The sequence below is a fragment of the Gopherus flavomarginatus genome, chromosome 6 (genome assembly GCF_025201925.1).
Source record: "Gopherus flavomarginatus isolate rGopFla2 chromosome 6, rGopFla2.mat.asm, whole genome shotgun sequence".
NCBI lineage: Eukaryota > Metazoa > Chordata > Testudines > Testudinidae > Gopherus > Gopherus flavomarginatus.
In genome coordinates, this window is record NC_066622.1 from 107,225,002 (window position 1) to 107,243,459 (window position 18,458).

Genomic DNA, 18,458 nt, shown 5'->3' on the forward strand with positions numbered 1-18,458 from the left:
GGAGGGCCACTGCAAGAGAGCCTTCTGGACTATAACTTTTTATTGGAAATAAAGCTTTCTGGAATCAGTATAACTTCAGGTAAAGTACATATATGATTAGGATGAAATTCACTTATCCTGCTCAGAGCCTTAGACAATGGAAGTACATTATAGACTCAGACTTTAAGGTCAGAAGGGACCTTTATGATCATCTAGTCTGACCTCCTGCACAATGCAGGCCACAGAATCTCACCCACTCACTCCTGTAACAAACCCCTAACCTATGTCTGAGTTACTGAAGTCCTCAAATCATGGTTTAAAGACCTCAAGGTGCAGGAAATCCTCCAGCAAGTGACCCAGGCCCCACGCTGCAGAGGAAGGTGAAAAACCTCCAGGGCCTCTGCCAATCTGTCCTGGAAGAAAATTCCTTCTCGACCCCTAATATGCGATCAGTTAAATCCTGAGCATGTGGGCAAGACTCACCAGCTAGCACCCAGGAAAGAATTCTCTGTAGTAACTCAGATCCCACCCCATCTAACATCCCATCACAGACCATTGGGCATATTTATCTGCTAATAATCAAAGATGAATTAATTGCCAAAATTAGGCTATCCCATCATACCATCCCTTCCATAAACTTATCAAGCTTATTCTTGAAGCCAGATATGTCTTTTGCCCCCACTACTCCCCTTGGAAGGCTGTTCCAGAACTTCACTCCTCTAATGGTTAGAAACCTTCATCTAATTTCAAGTCTAAACTTCCTAGTGTCCAGTTTATATCCATTTGTTCTTGTGTCTACACTGGTACTAAGCTTAAATAATTCCTCTCTCTCCTTGATATTTATCCCTCTGATATATTTATAAAGAGCAATCATATCCCCCCTCAACCTTCTTTTGGCTAGGCTAAACAAGCCAAGCTCTTTGAGTCTCCTTTCAGATGATAGGTTTTCCATTCCTCAGATCATTCTAGTAGCCTTTCTCTGCCCCTGTTCCAGTTTGAATTCATCATTCTTAAACATGGGAGACCAGAACTGCACACAATATTCCAGATGAGGTCTCCCCAGTGCCTTGTATAACGGTACTAACACCTCCTTATCTTTACTGGAAATACCTGGCCTGATGCATCCCAAGACAGCATTAGCTTTTATAACGGCCATATCACACTGGTGGCTCATAGTCATCCTGTGATCAACCAATACTCCGAGGTCCTTCTCCTCCTCTGTTATTTCCAACTGATGTATCCCCAATTTATAACCAAAATTCTTGTTATTAATCCCTAAATGCATAACCTGGCACTTTTCACTATTAAATTTCATCCTATTACTATTACTCCAGTTATGTCAGTGGAGGGGGCACCCTAACCTCACCCTGGAGAACAGGGCTGCAATAGTGTTCCCATTTCACCTTATGGACCATTATTTTAGCTTACGGGCTGCTGAAAGAGTGCCTGCAGCTCTTTCACATCACTTTGGGTGTTAAGGACAATGGATCCCTATCCTACCTCCCCCAACACTGCCATCCTGTGTGAGTCTGTCACAGAAACCTACTCCACAGCACCACTATGCAGCCACTTTACTCATGGCTTTCTCACACACAGTCCACCTCCCCACCTCCCAACACATAAACAAAGGGCTGAAGTATACAGAAGACCTTTTGTGAGCCTGTCACACTTCAATGGATTTCTCTTTAACATGGTGAGTAATAATAATCCCAATCACAGGAAGTTTGAGGTTTTCTGTAACATTTGTTGAATACACATATCAAAAATATAGACCCAAAACCCAGAGAGAGAAATCATTCTTTTCAGGTTTGTCACCAATTAGACACAGGGTCAGAGACATAGTATAATATTCCTAGAAGTATACTGTCAGGAGTGATGTTTTCATTAGAAATTTGTCTTTTCAGTACAATGTACAATATCTGAATGGTGTTTTTGACATTTAAATAAACTAACATATTAGATCAGTCTTTCCTGTGGGAAAGTCTAATTTTAGTAAGTTAGGTCAGAATGACTAGTGTCTAAATGCTATGATTCTCAAACTAAACCCATTTTTTGCCTTAGTAAAAGCATTTGAACACAACTGTGCACACAGGCAGCTTTCCCACACATCATGTTTTCCTACATTTTACAAGCAGGGGCTCAGAACATTTGGGTTTTCAAAGCAAAAAGGCCATGTCTGCGTGACTTCTTAGTTAAACAAACAAGTTCATGCTGAAAACTATGCAATGATCTAACTCTGCATACCTGGCTGTAAAGCTCTACTGACGATTCTCCTTTAAGCTGATGGCCTGTGAGGTATGTATTGTGTGAAGACTCAATGTAATAATATGACAGCGGTAGCTGTAACTCTTCAATATTCTCTTGTGACTCGTCATTTTTTGAGGCAAAATTGTCTTTATCCATCAAAAACCTAAAGGTGCAGAAATAATAGTCTGTGATGAATATTTAGCAAAATGCGCAAAAATAACATCACATGTATGTTAACTTCATATGTGGCTAATTACCTTGCAAATCCTTCAAATGACAGAAGTCCCTGCTGGCACATATTGACGCTGGGTTCAAATTTCTGTAAGAAACAGTAAGAGAATAACATTATTTTTATAAAAAGAAACATGTATCACATGCTTTAGGTAAAAGGCTTTAATTCATTTTTTATAGTGTAATTTGTACATCAAACTAATGAGCTGGCACTTGGAAACCATATGCAGTCTGAATTCAGAAGTGTCTTCACTATATTGATAATAGTTATAGGAGTTAGCAAAGTCACTAAATATATAAAATTAATAATATTGCAGAGCTTACAAATATAGAATGTTGATCTAAATTATTATTTAAAATCATGCATGTTCTTATTCTTATATATAATACTCAGTGCCATCATCTAAAAGGAAATAACTATTTGTATTTATTTACCAGTGTTCAACAACACATCAACTTGTATAAAAACCATATAGAAAAATGAAGTGTCATTCTGAAATTCCCCTAGACAGCCTAATTTTTTAACCTTGCTGTAAATGTACTGTATATTGCACATACTTGCCTAACATCTGAACTGTTCAAAATGTTTTGACAGTTTTGTTAAACCCTGTAGAGTACGGACTTAGTTTTGGATTACATAAGACAAAAATAAAAAGGACTCAAAATTTACATTATGGTAGCTAGACATTTAATTTTTATAACACAATGGACACAAAACTCAACTTGGATAATTTTGTCCATATTAAATGGAGGTAAGACACATTATAGAAATGAAACAGTGATCTCATGGAATAGGACTATTGGGTACACTGTGTTTAGAGAAGTTTCTTGCAAACTGAGGGAACAGAATTGGCAGTGGTTCCAAAGGAGGAAATCCAATCTCCATATAGGTGATACAGTAGGTACTGTTCTGGAGACTGGCCAGAGAAAGAACACATGCAGGGAAAAAAATGGAGGAAACAAAAACCCCTATAGAATGAATAGATGCATTGCAAAATGTTTATATTACAGACCTGGATAATACTGAGGATTTCATCGTAGGTGCAGTGTTCACCTTGGCAATTCACTAAGAAGTCATTGAGTTGCTGGATGCCCACTCCAAATATTCCCAGTGATGTGCTTTCTACTCCAGTACCATTAGTTACAATGCTAGCAGCAGCAATGGCATCAGATATCTGTCTCTGGTTCTCTGATAGTTGCTGTCTACTATTAATGAACAAACCCAGATCTGATACATTCCTGGTCAATAAATCTAAAACATAAATATGAACATAAATATTTGAGGAGTTTCATTTTATCACTTGGAGATAAATTAGGCAAGTACTATTCTATTATTCATACTACTCTGAATTATTCAAAGGAATTAAAATTGTATTCACTGGAAAAAATCAATTTTCAATAACTATGGATCAACTCCTGAAATTCTTAGCCAAGACTTAGTCAGGCAAGATTCCTATTTACATCAGTGGAACTCTTTCTTTGAGAGTTGACCGAGTTCTTCAGGATTTGGCTCTTTATTACTGACTTGACCATACATGAAGTTTTCATTCTGAGACGTATTTTATACACACACACACACACACACAATATATATATACACACACACACACCTCTACCCCGATATAACATGACCCAATATAACATGAATTCGGATATAACCCGGTAAAGCAGTGGTCCGAGGGGGCGGGGCTCTATAACGTGGTTTCACCTATAACATGGTAAGATTTTTTGGCTCCTGAGAACAATGTTATATCAGGGTAGAAGTGTATATATATATAAAATTCACTTTTGGTAAGTCTTATGTGAAATACAACTTTCTGAATGTGTTAAGCTTCTTAAAATTAGTTAAGTCAGTTGTGTATGGATGGAATATGATGAACTGTTATTATGGTAGTGACCCTTTAGTTAAGGTTCTAACTCACTGTCAATTGTAAGCTGATTCTGCCCCCCACTTCAGCAGGATTAGTAGTTCAGTTCTCTAAAGTGTTATTTTCTTGCTGAAATTAAATTTAACAAACCTAAATCAGGCTGGAGTCCACTGGTGTTCTCATCAATTTTCAGATTAGTATAAAGTGGAGTAGAATCAGAACCTGATCGATTGCAGGGTACAGCATAGACATCAAAGAGGTCTTTAAGATCCTTGCGGCTTCGAACACTAGGATACAGAAAGAATATTCACTTTGTGCTTTTTTTCTTAAAACAGATTTTTACCAACTTTGATGTGATGAATGTGATTAGTCAAATAGATTTTACCTGAAAGACTTGAAGAGCTCTACAAATTCAACAAAACTCATATTACTATCGGAAACCATAAAGTTCTGAAACCCCTTCAATCCTCCTTTGACTCGGCCATGCCAGCTACTACTGCTCCAAGTACTAAAATAAAATGAGATTGCTGTTATTTTCTTACATTTAACTTCCACGGATTGTGAAATATTAGGCAGCATTGCACTAAAGGTCTATTCTAGGTTTTCTTTAATATATTTATTATCAACATTTGAAAGAAGGAAATAAAACAATACTTCTTAGTGGATGCAATCAGAGTTTGTACTTTGATTCTGTATTTCATACTGGCCGCTCGTTCCCCTAAAGACCACTGCAAACTTTGCCAAGGCAAATAAAGAAATTCTATTGAAAACTTTCCATGCATGGAAGAATCTAATTTAAATAGGCACAAAACAACAAGTTTTATTTTTTTTTCACTTAACAAAATAATCCTACTATTGCAATAGCACAAAGCCTAAAAGAAATATGTCCTGCTGTTTATGAGGATCACAGGAAGTTTGCTTTTAGTATTTTACCAGCAAGACAATTAAAATGGGAAGCATGCTGGAAACCTACATAATTCCTTAGTTATAATGCTAGCATAATAAATAAATTATTCTTTCTGGATTATATGCAGGAAATAAATGTGTCACATTTGGACATCTCCAACAGCAGGGTGCATTGGTGAGGCAGGGAGATGCCCAGTAGGGGGCTCCCTGCCTGCCAATTCCAGCAGGTGACACAGGCTTTAGCCGCCCCCACCCCACCCCGTATTTCCCTGGTCACATGGAATGGATGGAACAGAGATGGAGCCAGTCCCCAGAAGCAGCCTGGGCTTCCCAAGAAACAGCCAGGAATATCAGCAGTGGCACAGAGAGAAACTAAGCCATGGCTGCCCCACTTTTCCATTCAGGCCTGATCTCTTGTAAGGAAGAATTACCATTTGGGACACCCTCCTCCTCAAATTTATTTAGCGTGAGCATAGTCATCTAGCCAAGCAATGGCATATTCAGTGGCATGATGCAGTTCTTCTAGGCCACCGCTGAACCTAGTCAGCAGGTATTCATCGACAACATGCATCATCGTCTGTGTTGCAACACAGCTGCACAAGGAGCTGTCACAAAAGCCCCAGCGATACTGGTTAGCTGTGAAGAGTCCTTGCTCAGTCCAGAACCTGTTCAACAGGGACCACTGGTGACAGGGCAGGTCAAACCCAAGCGGGCAAACTGTGGGGTCAGCAACGAGAGATTGGTTGGGGATTATAACATATCCATTCCTCTCACCAAAGTGTTTCTGCCTTAACATCCTGGCGTGGCAGATGTGACCATAATGGGCGACTTGATGGCAAACATACAGCTAGTGGTTTAAAAAGGTCATTGAGCAGTGGCAGACTTGAGTTGGTGCGTACTTCCTCCAATAACTTGCCAGTGGCAACCTCTCGTCTGATTTGAGAAGGAACAATATTGCTCAGAACTGGAAGCCATGGGAGTGGACTCGGACACAGGGTGCCGGGGATGATACACATGGTGACATATAACTGTATATCCACCAGTTTGCTGTGTGATGATCAACTCCAAACAGGTGCTCAGTACTCCACCACCAAATATGAGGTAGCAAGAGCTGACGTCTGCAAACTTGGAGCATGAGCACCCCATGAACCTGCCAGTTTGCTAAGAAGATTGTTGAGCGTCTTAACTTTAGCTGTTGTCTTCTTCAGGTGGGCATGGTAACTCAGTGTGCGGTCTAAAGGTCACACCTAGATAGACTGGTTCTATTTCATGCTTCTCCTTCTGACCATTCAAATAAACATTCAGTTCTATGGTTGCACTGGCGTGACAAAGATGGAACAAACTGGAGACTGTTTTTATGACACTTGGCTGCAGGCGCCAAATCTTACAGTAGTCAGCTAACGTTATCATGTTCTGATTTAAGGTGCATCAAGCTCGTGAAACGTCTGGGCCTTGGTACCGCAACAGAACAAGGTATCACAGGCTTCCTTCCTTCACCCACATGGATTAAGGGAAGGGCAGGCAGAGTAGAACCTCCTGAGTGTGAGTTGAGGAATGTTCACAGTACTAAAAATAAGTGGTTGCTTAGGCGTAAATGATTGTGACTTGATTACTTTTTATTAAGTCCAAATAGAATCAAAACCAATAATATATATATATACACCTGGTGCTTTAAAAAGGCCAATTTCACAAGCTGAAAACAATTATGAACCAAATAGGCTGTGAGAAAGAATTAAAACAGAAAATTGTGAAAGACAATTGAGAACTGTTTAAGAACATGTTACTAGATGCCTAAAATCCAGAGTCTAACAATTGAGAAAGGCAGCTACATTGGTTAAAAACAGCCTGGCTCAGAGGGGATATGAAAACAGCTATATAATAAAATAATAAAATAATAATAATAGGTTTCAGAGTAGCAGTCGCGTTAGTCTGTATCTGCAAAAAGAACAGGAGTACTTGGTGGCACCTTAGAGACTAACAAAACACCCCAATATATAACAAATGGAAAAAAGGAGAAGCTGCTAACACTTTTATCAGTTTTCTCCTAACTTCTAATTTGTATTAAGGAAGCAAAAGGACATAAGGAGAAATCTGTGGTCAAAAGTGTTAAAAAAGGCAGAGGTGTTCAATAAATACTTCTGTTCTGTATTTGTGAAAAATTTACATGATGTATTTAGATGATGATGATGAAATACTTTCCATTCCAACTCATAGACTCTAGGACTGGAAGGGACCTCGAGAGGTCATCGAGTCCAGTCCCCTGCCCTCATGGCAGGACCAAATACTGTCTAGACCATCCCTAAAAGACATTTATCTAACCTACTCTTAAATATCTCCAGAGATGGAGATTCCACAACTTCCCTAGGCAATCTATTCTAGTGATTAACTACCCTGACAGTTAGGAACTTTTTCCTAACGTCCAACTTAAATCTCCCTTGCTGCAGTTTAAGCCCATTGCTTCTTGTTCTATCATTAGAGGCTAAGGTGAACAAGTTTTCTCCCTCCTCCTGATGACATCCTTTTAGATACCTGAAAACTGCTATCATGTCCCCTCTCAGTCTTCTCTTTTCCAAACTAAACAAATCTAATTCCTTCAGCCTTTCTTCATAGGTCATGTTCTCAAGACCTTTAATCATTCTTGTTGCTCTTCTCTGGACCCTCTCCAATTTCTCCACATCTTTCTTGAAATGCGGTGCCCAGAACTGGACACAATACTCCAGTTGAGGCCTAACTCAAGAGGATGTTGAACAGCAGCTACTAAAGTTAGATATTTTTAACTCAGCTGGTCCAGATAACTTAAATCCAAGAGTTTTAAAAGAGCTGTCCAAGAAGTTCTCTGAACTGTTACTGATGATTTTCAATAAGTCTTGGAACACTGGGGAAGTTCCAGACGACTGGCAGAAAATTAATGTTGTTCCAATATTTTAAACGAATAAACAGGATTACCTGGATAAATATAGGCCTGTCACCTTGACATCAATCCTGGGCAAAATTATGGAACGGTTGATATTGGTCTTGATGAATAAAAATTAAAAGAGGGTAATATAATTAATGTCAATCAACATGTGCTATGGAAAATATAGATTGTCAAACTAACCAGATATTTCTTTTTTATGAGATTACACGTTTGTACTTGTAATTTGTGTTGTAGTATAAATAATAATAATAACTTGTACTAGGTAACTTCTGGGCTTTTATAAACCCAGAAAAAGCATACAATAAAGTGGATAAAAGGATGTTCTCACCAGGGCTGAAGAAACATGGAGTGTCTGAGTATTTAATAACTATGGTCAATGCCCTATACAGATCACCTAAAACAATGAAGTAAATGATGTAATGTAATGTAAGTGATGTAAATGTTTTAGAATGACAAGTCTTTCTGAAGTGAAAATCGTATTGCACCAGGGGTCATCCCTAAGTCTGCTGTTATTTATCATATAGCTGGACTATGTGAGCAGGAAGATCCCAATCGGAAAAGGCGAGAAGCTGCTATATGTAGATGACACAGTAATATAGCCATTGATGTTCCATTCTAGATTACATATTTCATTCTATGTTCTGGAGCCTGGAGACTTTTTCTCTGTTATTCTCAGTTATTTTCATTGTCTGGCAAAAATGTTATGAGAGATATTAAAAATGTTAATTAACACATTACATGCCATAATGTACTTGGCACAGTAATGCCAAACAAAATGAAAATTACTAACCAAAGCAGGTGGATAGGTTTTTTGGAGGCATATTAGGCCAAATTCTGCTTTCACTTGCACCTGTGCAACCCTCATTGACTCATCTTGGGTAAATTAGGGGGAATCTGAGCAAATATATTTTATATCCTCATAGCAAAAGTATTTTAGGGCTTGATCCTGCAAGGTCCTGAGTGCCCTCAGTTCCTATGGACATCTGCAATTCTGTGATGGACTAGATAGTTTCAAAGCTGTAAACTGGAAAACTGTGGAGTGTTGAGTCAAATACATAGCAAGTAGCCATGTGATGGGCCATGTGTAGGTAGGCACAACATCATTGATTTCATTGGAGCTGCACCTGCTTGGACCATGGCTGACTGTGCTCTTTTGTCCCTAGGGCATATATTGTAAACCAGAAACTTAGAACAGAGAGAAATAAAATAAAAATAATCCAGTATAAGTTATTAGTTCTTCTTCATCTTCCTCTTATCCCATCAGCTGGGGTCAGGTCATCATGCCAGCATCAGTCTCCTTCATCTGTTTGAGGTGATACTACAGTTCACCTGCTTACCATGTTTGGTGCAGTCCATCTACGCTTCCTCAGTTTTCCTCAGGGTCTCTTTCCTACCACTTTCTTCTGCCATGCTGTTTTCACCAGGTCCCCTTCATTCATCCTCAAAGGTCTTGAGAACATGACCTATGAAGGAAGGCTGAAGGAATTAGGTTTGTTTAGTTTGGAAAAGAGAAGACTGAGAGGGGACATGATAGCAGTTTTCAGGTATCTAAAAGGATGTCATCAGGAGGAGGGAGAAAACTTGTTCACCTTAGCCTCCAATGATAGAACAAGAAGCAATGGACTTAAACTGCAGCAAGGGAGGTTCAGATTGGACATTAGGAAAAAGTTCCTAACTGTCAGGGTAGTTAATCACTGGAATAGATTGCCTAGGGAAGTTGTGGAATCTCCATCTCTGGAGATATTTAAGAGTAGGTTAGATAAATATCTATTAGGGATGGTCTAGACAGTATTTGGTCCTGCCATGAGGGCAGGGGACTGGACTCGATGACCTCTCGAGGTCCCTTCCAGTCCTAGAGTCTATGAGTCTATCCTCTGCATGTGTCCAAACCAGTGAAGTTGCGCTTCCTGGATTTTGTCAGCCACATCATGAACTTTGACTTCCATCCCAATACTTTCATTTCAGAATCTCTCTATTCATGTAATTCATCTTATGGCATGAAGACATCTCATCTCAAACGCTTGTAGGCATTTTGAACCTGCCATCTCTTTGTTGCAAATGCTTCTCACGAAACAGTATTTTGGGGTACATCATTGTTCTGTTTAGTTGCGCTTTCAGTCTCAGTGGCATATGCTTATCATACACTGCCCCTGAGGTGTTATTCCATATTCTTCCAGAACTCCCCAGTCTCGACTGTATCTCATGTTCAAGCTTGCCATCTTCCATGACTCAGATACCAAAGTACTTGAACTGGTCAGTCAGGTTTAGTTTCACTCCATTAATCTCTGTGTCCAGTTTCTCTGTGGCACCCAGATGACCGCAATCTTAGTCATGCTCATTTTCATCCTATGCCAGTTTAGTTGGTCAGACTACTGGCTTACTATTTCCTTGGTCTCCGCTCTGCTCTCTGGCCCTTGCTTCTGGGCCCCCCCGACCCTCCCTGGGGCTACATGTGCAAAGGCACCCAAGTTGTGTGCACTGTCAGGGTGGGAAGTGGGAGCCAGCCCCAAAACTTCCCTGCAGCCCTCACATGGTGGCAGCGGCGGCAGCTCCAGCTCCTCCTCACTGCGGCGAAGTTTTGGGGCTGGCTCCCACTTACTGCCTTCAGAGCACACAGGGCAACCAGGCACATGCACCCCAGGGAGGCCCAGGTGCAAGGGCCAGAGAGCGGAGTGGGGACCAAGCAGCTGCCCTGCAGGGAGGGGAAGCAGCAGAGATTCCTGCTCAGCATGGCCAGAGGAGAGATGACCTCAGACACTTCAGCTGCTCCCACTCCCTGCAGGGCAGCTGTTTGGTCCCCGCTCTGCTCTCTGGCCTCACTCCCCTGGTTCTGTGTGTGCAGGAGCACCTCGGCTGCCATCTCGGCTGCATGTGCTGTCAGGGTGGTGAGTGGGAGCCAGCCCCAAAACTTCCCCGCAGCCTCCTGCAGCGGTGGCTCCAGCTCCTCCTCGCTGCTGTGCGGAGCTTGCCCGAAGCAGGAAACAAAGCTGACAGGCAGCAGGCGACTTCCAGCCACCGGGATGTAGGGGGTCTGCTGCTCCACCTCCCTGCAAGGCAGCCACTTGGTGCCTGCTCTAGTCTCTGACCCTTGCTCCTGGGGCCCTCCTGCACACACTGGGGCTGTGTGTGCAGGGGCACATGGGAAGCGCGCACTGAGAGGACAGTGAGTGGGAGCCAGCCCCAAAAGTTTTCTGTAATCTCCTAGGGATCCCTTATCCCTGCCTCCCTCATTGTGGCAGAGGCAGGATTAAAGGATCATCAGGACATACTATCTTTGACTGAAGCAAAAAGGGAATCCAGCTTAAATGAGAAAAAGGAATTAAAAGGATGTTGATGCCATTTTGCCAGCTGGGTTGTAACGTCTGGTTTCAGTGGCAGCTAATCCTGCTCTGAGCTGGATTAATTTTCAGGTTTAAAATATAGTTGCCATGGTCCACACAGAGCCAGGATTTTGGCACTCATGAAGCAGATAGGAGGAAGAGTAGGAAATGGGGCTGAGTGACTCAGTTACATGACTTTTCCATATCCACTTGGGTCACTGAGGCTTTGATACTTTATTTGAAAAAAACAAACAAACAAACAACCCAGCTTTTATATCCATGCTAATTTTCTGTTTAATAATTTTGAATCAACCCTCCAACCCAGCCAGCCCTCCCTCCAAGCGCTTTGGCCAAGTAATAAGAATACTGGACAGTAAAAAGTAAAGTAAGAATACTATTCAGAGAAATGCAAAGTTTTCTTTAGCCAAGGAGAGGGAGCTATTGGAGATGGTTCTCAACCCGACAGATAATACACAGGATCAAATCCTGCTTGCCTTATTCATGAGCATTTCTGTTGAAGTCTGTAAGACTTATATCTGGGCAAGGACTGAAACCTGGACTCCAGAATTTGACCCTATACAAAGATAAGGGATCCGCATGGGGTGGTGGAGCACACTGCACCCCAAGACCTGGGGATGCACTTCACTACTTTGCAGCTGGGGGGTGTGTGTTTTTTTCCTCTGAAACCTACATTTTATGTCAAACTTCAAAACTAACAGACAAAAATAAATAAAAAAAACCCAGGCAAAAACACCATCATGGAACATTCCATTTAAAAAAAATTAAATTGCAAGGTTTCATTTTAATAGTTTGACAGCCCTGGACACTAATGTCTTAATTATCCTGAGAACAGGTGCACATGGGCATTTTCCCACCAATGTGACTCAGTCTAGAGGCGGAGAGCCAACTATCAGATCAGATGGTAATTCAGTATAAACCCTTCTCAAACTGCAGTCATTCCACTGAGACAGCCACCAAAGGAGCTAGTTATGCAATTTATGTACTTATGCACATATTATGGGCATCTGAGTCCCATCAATAGTGCTGCCAATTAGGAAACAGGGTGGGCAGTAGAGTTTTCCCACAGTGCATCATGTTCTTAGGGCTAGAGTGTCAACATGGAGCGGGGGCAGGGACAGTAAGCACTTTGGTATATGTTTACTTTGACTTGGGTCTGTGCACTGCCAGAACCCTAGATTCGATCATGGGTCAGGAAATTCTTAACCTAGGGTTAAAATGCAATGTAGATGCTGAAGTCCAGAGTTCCCTGACATGGGTCAGCTGACTTGAGTCTCGCTAATCATTGATTTACACTGCTGCGTAGACATAGCTTTAGAGGTACAGCACAGAATCTCACCCAAAATCTTGAGAAGTGTTGAACACATACTTGAGTATCCATACTTCTCACTACAGTTAGCGAGAGTTATGGGTCCTCAGGATTTAACTCAAAATGAGTATGGAATCGTGGAATGCTACAATACAGTCAACAGATTTTTCTTGCTTGTGCCAAATTAATGGCACACTGAAATATTACAAAGTTCCAGGTGCTCTACATATACGGAACATCAATTATTTTGGCAAATGAAATTAAACATAACACAGATTTTCAAAACTGGGAAGCAACTGCTGTGGCATCAATTTGTGATGCTTTTTCAATGTACTGTGAACTAAATTTGTTATAGCCTTTTTGAAAAATAGAACATGAAAGCCATATAGTAGTGTAAGCAGAGTCAGGATGAGCTCTACCCTGACATCTGGTGGAAAGAATTTCAGAGAGTGTATTTGCATAGGCACGCCTACCCCATCCCAGGCTGCCAAGCTGTGGGACTGCTTTGTGACAGAAATGACTCAACCTCAGTTGAGTGGTACTTGCTAGACAAGGGACATGGGTTCCAAAACCCAGTGAATTGAGAGAGGCTGGGGATAGGTATTTGTGCCTGGTGGTGCAGTCTCCTTGTGGAGCCAGAAGCACCAGTTCCACCCACTCCTCTCTCCACTGTGGAATGTCAGAGTTGATTTTTTTATTCCCTCAAGAATCTAGATACAGGTTACTGAGCTGAACTCACTTTGGGCTAATGGTGCACTAGCACTGGGGCTCCCCTACTAAGAGCTGAGATCACTAAGAGCTGAAATCACTAAAGAGCTGAAATCACTGAGCTGAGAGCACTGAGTACTGTGCTAACTAGTGGGGGAGCCTGAAGCTATACTGTGGAACAGAGCAGCTGGCAGAGTGGAGCAGTTTGTGGGGATGGCTGGAGCAGATCACGGGACAGCTGGTGGAGCAGAGCGGCTGGCAGAGCGGAGTAGCTGTGGGACAGGTGGAGCGGCCCACAGAGTGAGCGGAGCCGAGCAGTTTGCAGGGAGAACTGGAGCAGCTCATGGAGCAGAGCAGCTGGTGGAGCAGAGCAGTTTGTGAGGACGGCTGGAGGAGCAGAGTGGAGCGGCTGGTAAAGTGGAGCAGTTCATGGAGAAGGCGGAAGCAGAACCCATGGAGAGGCAGGGCAGTTGGCCCCAGACCACGTAAGGTGCCCCTTTCTACCCAGGCTGGGGGGAGGGACCTCTACAGATAAACTCTCGAACTCTGGGGTGGCACTGACCAGAGACTTTTGGGTTGTTGGACTTTGGGGTGATTGGACTTAAGACCCTAAGGGGAAAAAGGACATTGCCAAACGTACTTGGAGGTGGGTTTTTGTTTATGGTTTGTGTTATAACCCTGCTTGTGGTGTTTCTCCAATGGGATGCCGCACTGATTCCTTCCTTTATTAAAAAGATTTTGCTACACTCAGACTCCGTGCTTGTGAGAGGGGAAGTACTGCCTCCTAGAGGCGCCCGGGGGGTGTGGTATGTAAGTGTCCCAGGTCACTGGGTGGGGGCTCGAGCCGGTTATGCATTGTGTTACTGAAACGGAACCCCTGGATACTGAACCTGGCCCTTGTTGCCGCCAACTCAGAGGGGCAGAAGGGTTATAGTAGAGATAAATCTTATTATGATATATACACCCATTGGCCCTGCATGATGGAGTGCAGAACTGCCCACTGTACGTAAAGAGAACAAGCAAGTCTTAGAAAGTGACTTTCAAGGCAAAAGCAGCAAGTTTTGCACTACAGATATCAGCAATGATCTTTTCATGCTGTTTACAGTTGTCTTTCCCTCCTTCCTTATCATCCCTACCCAAACTATTCATTGTGTTATCTGTCTCATTTAGACTGGAAGGTCCCCATGGCAGGGACTTTGTCATCTTGTATGTCTGTTAAATGCCGTGCACACCTATGGTGTAATAAAATAAATCATAAATAAAAATAATGAATTAACACATGATAGTACACCATGGCACTGCACAGTCAAAAGCATGACCTTCTGCACTGAATATAGGACTGAAAACTACTGCAGGTAAAAAGAGGAGGGAAGTGTGCGGGAAAGGAACGGTTCCAGACAATATCCCTATTATTTCCTGGCAAAACAGGGCAACTTCCACCAGAAATCCTAGTGCAGGTTTATGCTCCTTGAGGTTGAACTAACTTGTGCAAGGCACCTATGTAACTCAGTTTACACAGCTGAAATACTTCAGTTAATGACAGTTACACACATGGAGCATCTGTGACCAAAATCTGTGCAGATGATCTCTGGAATATGCAAAAACTGGAAAAGGTAAGCTCCACACTTATATATATCTAGGACAGCACTTCAGTCAGAACTTATACTGTTAATAATTAGATCTTTAAAAATTACAGATTTTGTCCCTACCTAGCCTGACTCTTGCTTGAAGATGACATTACAGGAGAGGAGACTGGTCTGACTGGTGCAGATGCCCCAGGTGCTATGCTAGGAGATCCAGACGCAGTCAGAGAATGAGCTCTTCTAGATGGCAGAGTGTTAGAGGCAGAGGCATTAATCACGATATTCTGATCTATGAAAGAAAACAAAATTTTGCATCACTAGCATCATTTCTACACGACACTCACATACTATCACTGAATAAAACTGAGTAAAACCTCAAAGAATTTCTAAATTTGTTTTGTACCCTCAAAAACATATCTTGAACAGTATTTTATGAATATTAGGTCTTGTTAGCGCTCTAAAATTAATAATTATAGTATTTATGATTGAAAATTCATTGGAAAAGCAATCACAGAATAAAACCCGTTATCTACTTTTTGTAACTGTTGTTCTTTGAGATGTGTTGCTCATGTCGATTCCATTCTAGGTGTGTATGCATCCAGGGGCACAGTTGTCGGAGATTTTTGCTTTTGCGGTATCGGTAGGTTCACCTCTGGCGCCCTCCTGAGTGCCACACTCATGCATCAGTATGTTAGGCACTGCTGGCCCTACACCTTCTCAATTCCTTTCTGTTGGCTACGTCAACAGAGGGGTAGGAGGGTGGGTAATGGAATGGACACGAGCAACACATCTTGAAGAACAACAGTTACAAAAGGTAGGTAACCATTTTTTCTTCTTCAAGTGCTTGGTCATGTCGATTCCATTCTAGATGACTCACAAGCAGTATTCATGGAGGTGGGCTCGGAGTTCACGATTGTGCAGCTTGCAACACTGCTCTACCGAAGCCAGCATCATCTCAGGCTTGCTGAGTAAGCGCATAATGAGTTGTAAACATGCAGATAGATGACCAGGTAGCGGCCCTGCAGATATCTTGAATTGGCACCTGAGCTAGGAAGGTCACCAATGAAGCCTGCACCCTAGTGGAGTGGGCAGTCACAGTCGCCAGCGAAGGCACTTTTGTCACCACGCAGCAGTAATGGATGCAGGCTGTGATCCAGGATGAAATCCTCTGAGCAGACATTGGGCAACCTTTCATCTATCTGCCACCACAATGAACAACTACATTGACTTGCGAACTGGCTTAGTCTTGACAATGTAGAAGGCAAGCACCCTCCTGACGTCCAGGGTGTGCAATTTGCGCTCCTCTTCTGATTTATGACGCTTCGGAAAGAAGACAGGTAAGTATATGTCCCGGCCGGTATGAAACTGTGAAACTGCCTTGGGCAGGAACGCTGGATGCAGCTGCAGCTGGACCTTGTCCTTGTAGAACACTGTATACAGCAGCTCCGAAGTAAGCACCCTGATCTCAGAGACCCTGCGGGCAGACATTATCACAACCAGGAACAAAACCTTCCAGGAGAGAAGTAGAGCAGGAAGTCAGAGGCTTGAAGGGGGACCCATGAGCTGTGACAGCACAAGATTCGGGTCCCAGGGAGGATGTGCAGGTAGAGATGCTCCAGACCTTTCAAAAACCGGACCATCATGCCATGAGCAAAGACTGACCTGACCTGCCCTGGAGCACAGGGTAGAAGGCCAAAATAGCAGCCAAGTGGACTTTGATTGATGATAAGGGACAGCCCCCGGAGCTTGAGGTGCAGAAGATAATCCAGGATTGCCTGCAGTGAGGCCTGCTCGGCCTGGATACTGTGGTCCAAGGTCCAGCACGTGAACCTTTTCCATTTGGCCAGGTAGGTCACTCTGGTGGAGGGCTTTCTGCTACTCAACAAGACCTGTTTGACACTGGCCAAGATTTCCCGTTCTTCTGCATTTAACCATGCAGTAGCCATGCTGTCAGGTGCAGTGCTGCCAGGTTTGGCTGCAAATGACTGCCATGGTTCTGGGACAGCAGGTCCTGCCAGAGAGGCAGCTACAGTGGGGCTGCCACTGAAAGGTCCAGCAGCGTGCCGAACCAGTGCTGTTGAGGCCACACAGGGGCTATCAGGATCACCTTTACCATGTCCTGTTTGATCTTCACGAGGACTCTGTGGATTAACAGCACTGGTGAGAAGGCATACATCAGAGACCCCAACCATGGGAGCAAAAATGTGTCTGACAGGGAGACCCTGTCCATTCTCCAGCTTGAGCAGAACACACAGCGTTTCTTGTTCTGATGGGTCACGAACAAGTCCACGTGGGGATTCCCTCACCTCTAGAAGATTATACCACCTCTGTATGGAGTGATCACTCGTAGTGAGATGAGAAGATCCTGCTGAGGCAATCTGCTAACATGTTCCTGGCCTCGGGGAAATGTGTGACTATCCAGATGGATGGCATGCTGCACAAAGAAGTCCCACAGGCAGAGAGTTTATTGGCAAAGGGCCAACGACCTGACTCCACCCTGCTTGTTGATGTAACACATTGCAGTGGTATTGTCCATCAGGACCTACACCACATTGCCTTTCAGGTGGGGCAGGAAAGCTTGGCAGGCCAGGGGAACTGCTTTGAGCTCCCTGATATTTATGTGGAAGGCCAGATTGTCTCACAACCAGCGGCCTTGCATGCTGAGCTCACCCAGGTGGGCTCCCTAGCCCAGATCCGAGGCACTGGAAACCAGGGTCAGTGGTGGCGCCAGGGCTGCAAAGAGAACTCCCTCCAACACCAACTCAGGGCTCAACCACCAATCCAGGGATGACCGGATGTGAAATGGCACCCTGACTACCCAGTCTAGATCATTCCTGTTGCGGATGTAGACCAACGCCAACCACGCTTGCAGTGGGCGGATACAGAGATGGGCATGCCAGACCATGTATGTACATGCAACCATGTGGCCTAACAATTGCAGGCAGGTGTGAGCAGTGGTAGTGGGTAGTTTTTCACATGGGAGATCAGGTCCAACATGGCCTGAAAACACGCCTCCGAAAGGAAGGCTCTGGCTCGTGTGGAGTCGAGAACTGCCCCAATGAACTCTATCCATTGCACTGGCCTTGAGGTCGATTTCTTTTAGTTTATCAACAGGCCCAGGTTGTGGCAGGTGGAACGTACCAGATCGAGACTCATCTGTACCTGCTCCCGAGATTTGTCCTTAATGGCCAATCGTCGAGATACAGGTAGACCTGAACCCCTCAACGCCTCAGGTAAGCCCACTGCTGTCATATATTTTGTGAATATCCTTGGGGCAGACAAGAGACCAAAGGGCAGCACCATGAACTGGAAATGGCATCCACCCACTATAAAATGGAGGAATCGTCTATGACCTTGGAAGATGGAGATATG

At 43.2% G+C, this 18,458-nt stretch overlaps 1 protein-coding gene across 4 annotated transcripts in view; it reads right to left on the bottom strand.

Moving 5' to 3' along the window:
• Positions 1 to 18,458, bottom strand: part of PLCE1 (phospholipase C epsilon 1) — a 346,810-nt gene that overhangs the window by 65,274 nt on the left and 263,078 nt on the right. For all 4 annotated transcript variants that reach the window (XM_050959261.1, XM_050959258.1, XM_050959260.1 and 1 more), the window contains 6 exons: positions 15,213 to 15,375; positions 4,711 to 4,833; positions 4,476 to 4,612; positions 3,471 to 3,709; positions 2,484 to 2,545; positions 2,224 to 2,389 (listed from right to left, as the gene is read on the bottom strand). In XM_050959261.1, the coding sequence (XP_050815218.1) occupies positions 2,224 to 2,389; positions 2,484 to 2,545; positions 3,471 to 3,709; positions 4,476 to 4,612; positions 4,711 to 4,833; positions 15,213 to 15,375 (890 nt within the window). The remainder of the gene's footprint in view (positions 1 to 2,223; positions 2,390 to 2,483; positions 2,546 to 3,470; positions 3,710 to 4,475; positions 4,613 to 4,710; positions 4,834 to 15,212; positions 15,376 to 18,458) is intronic.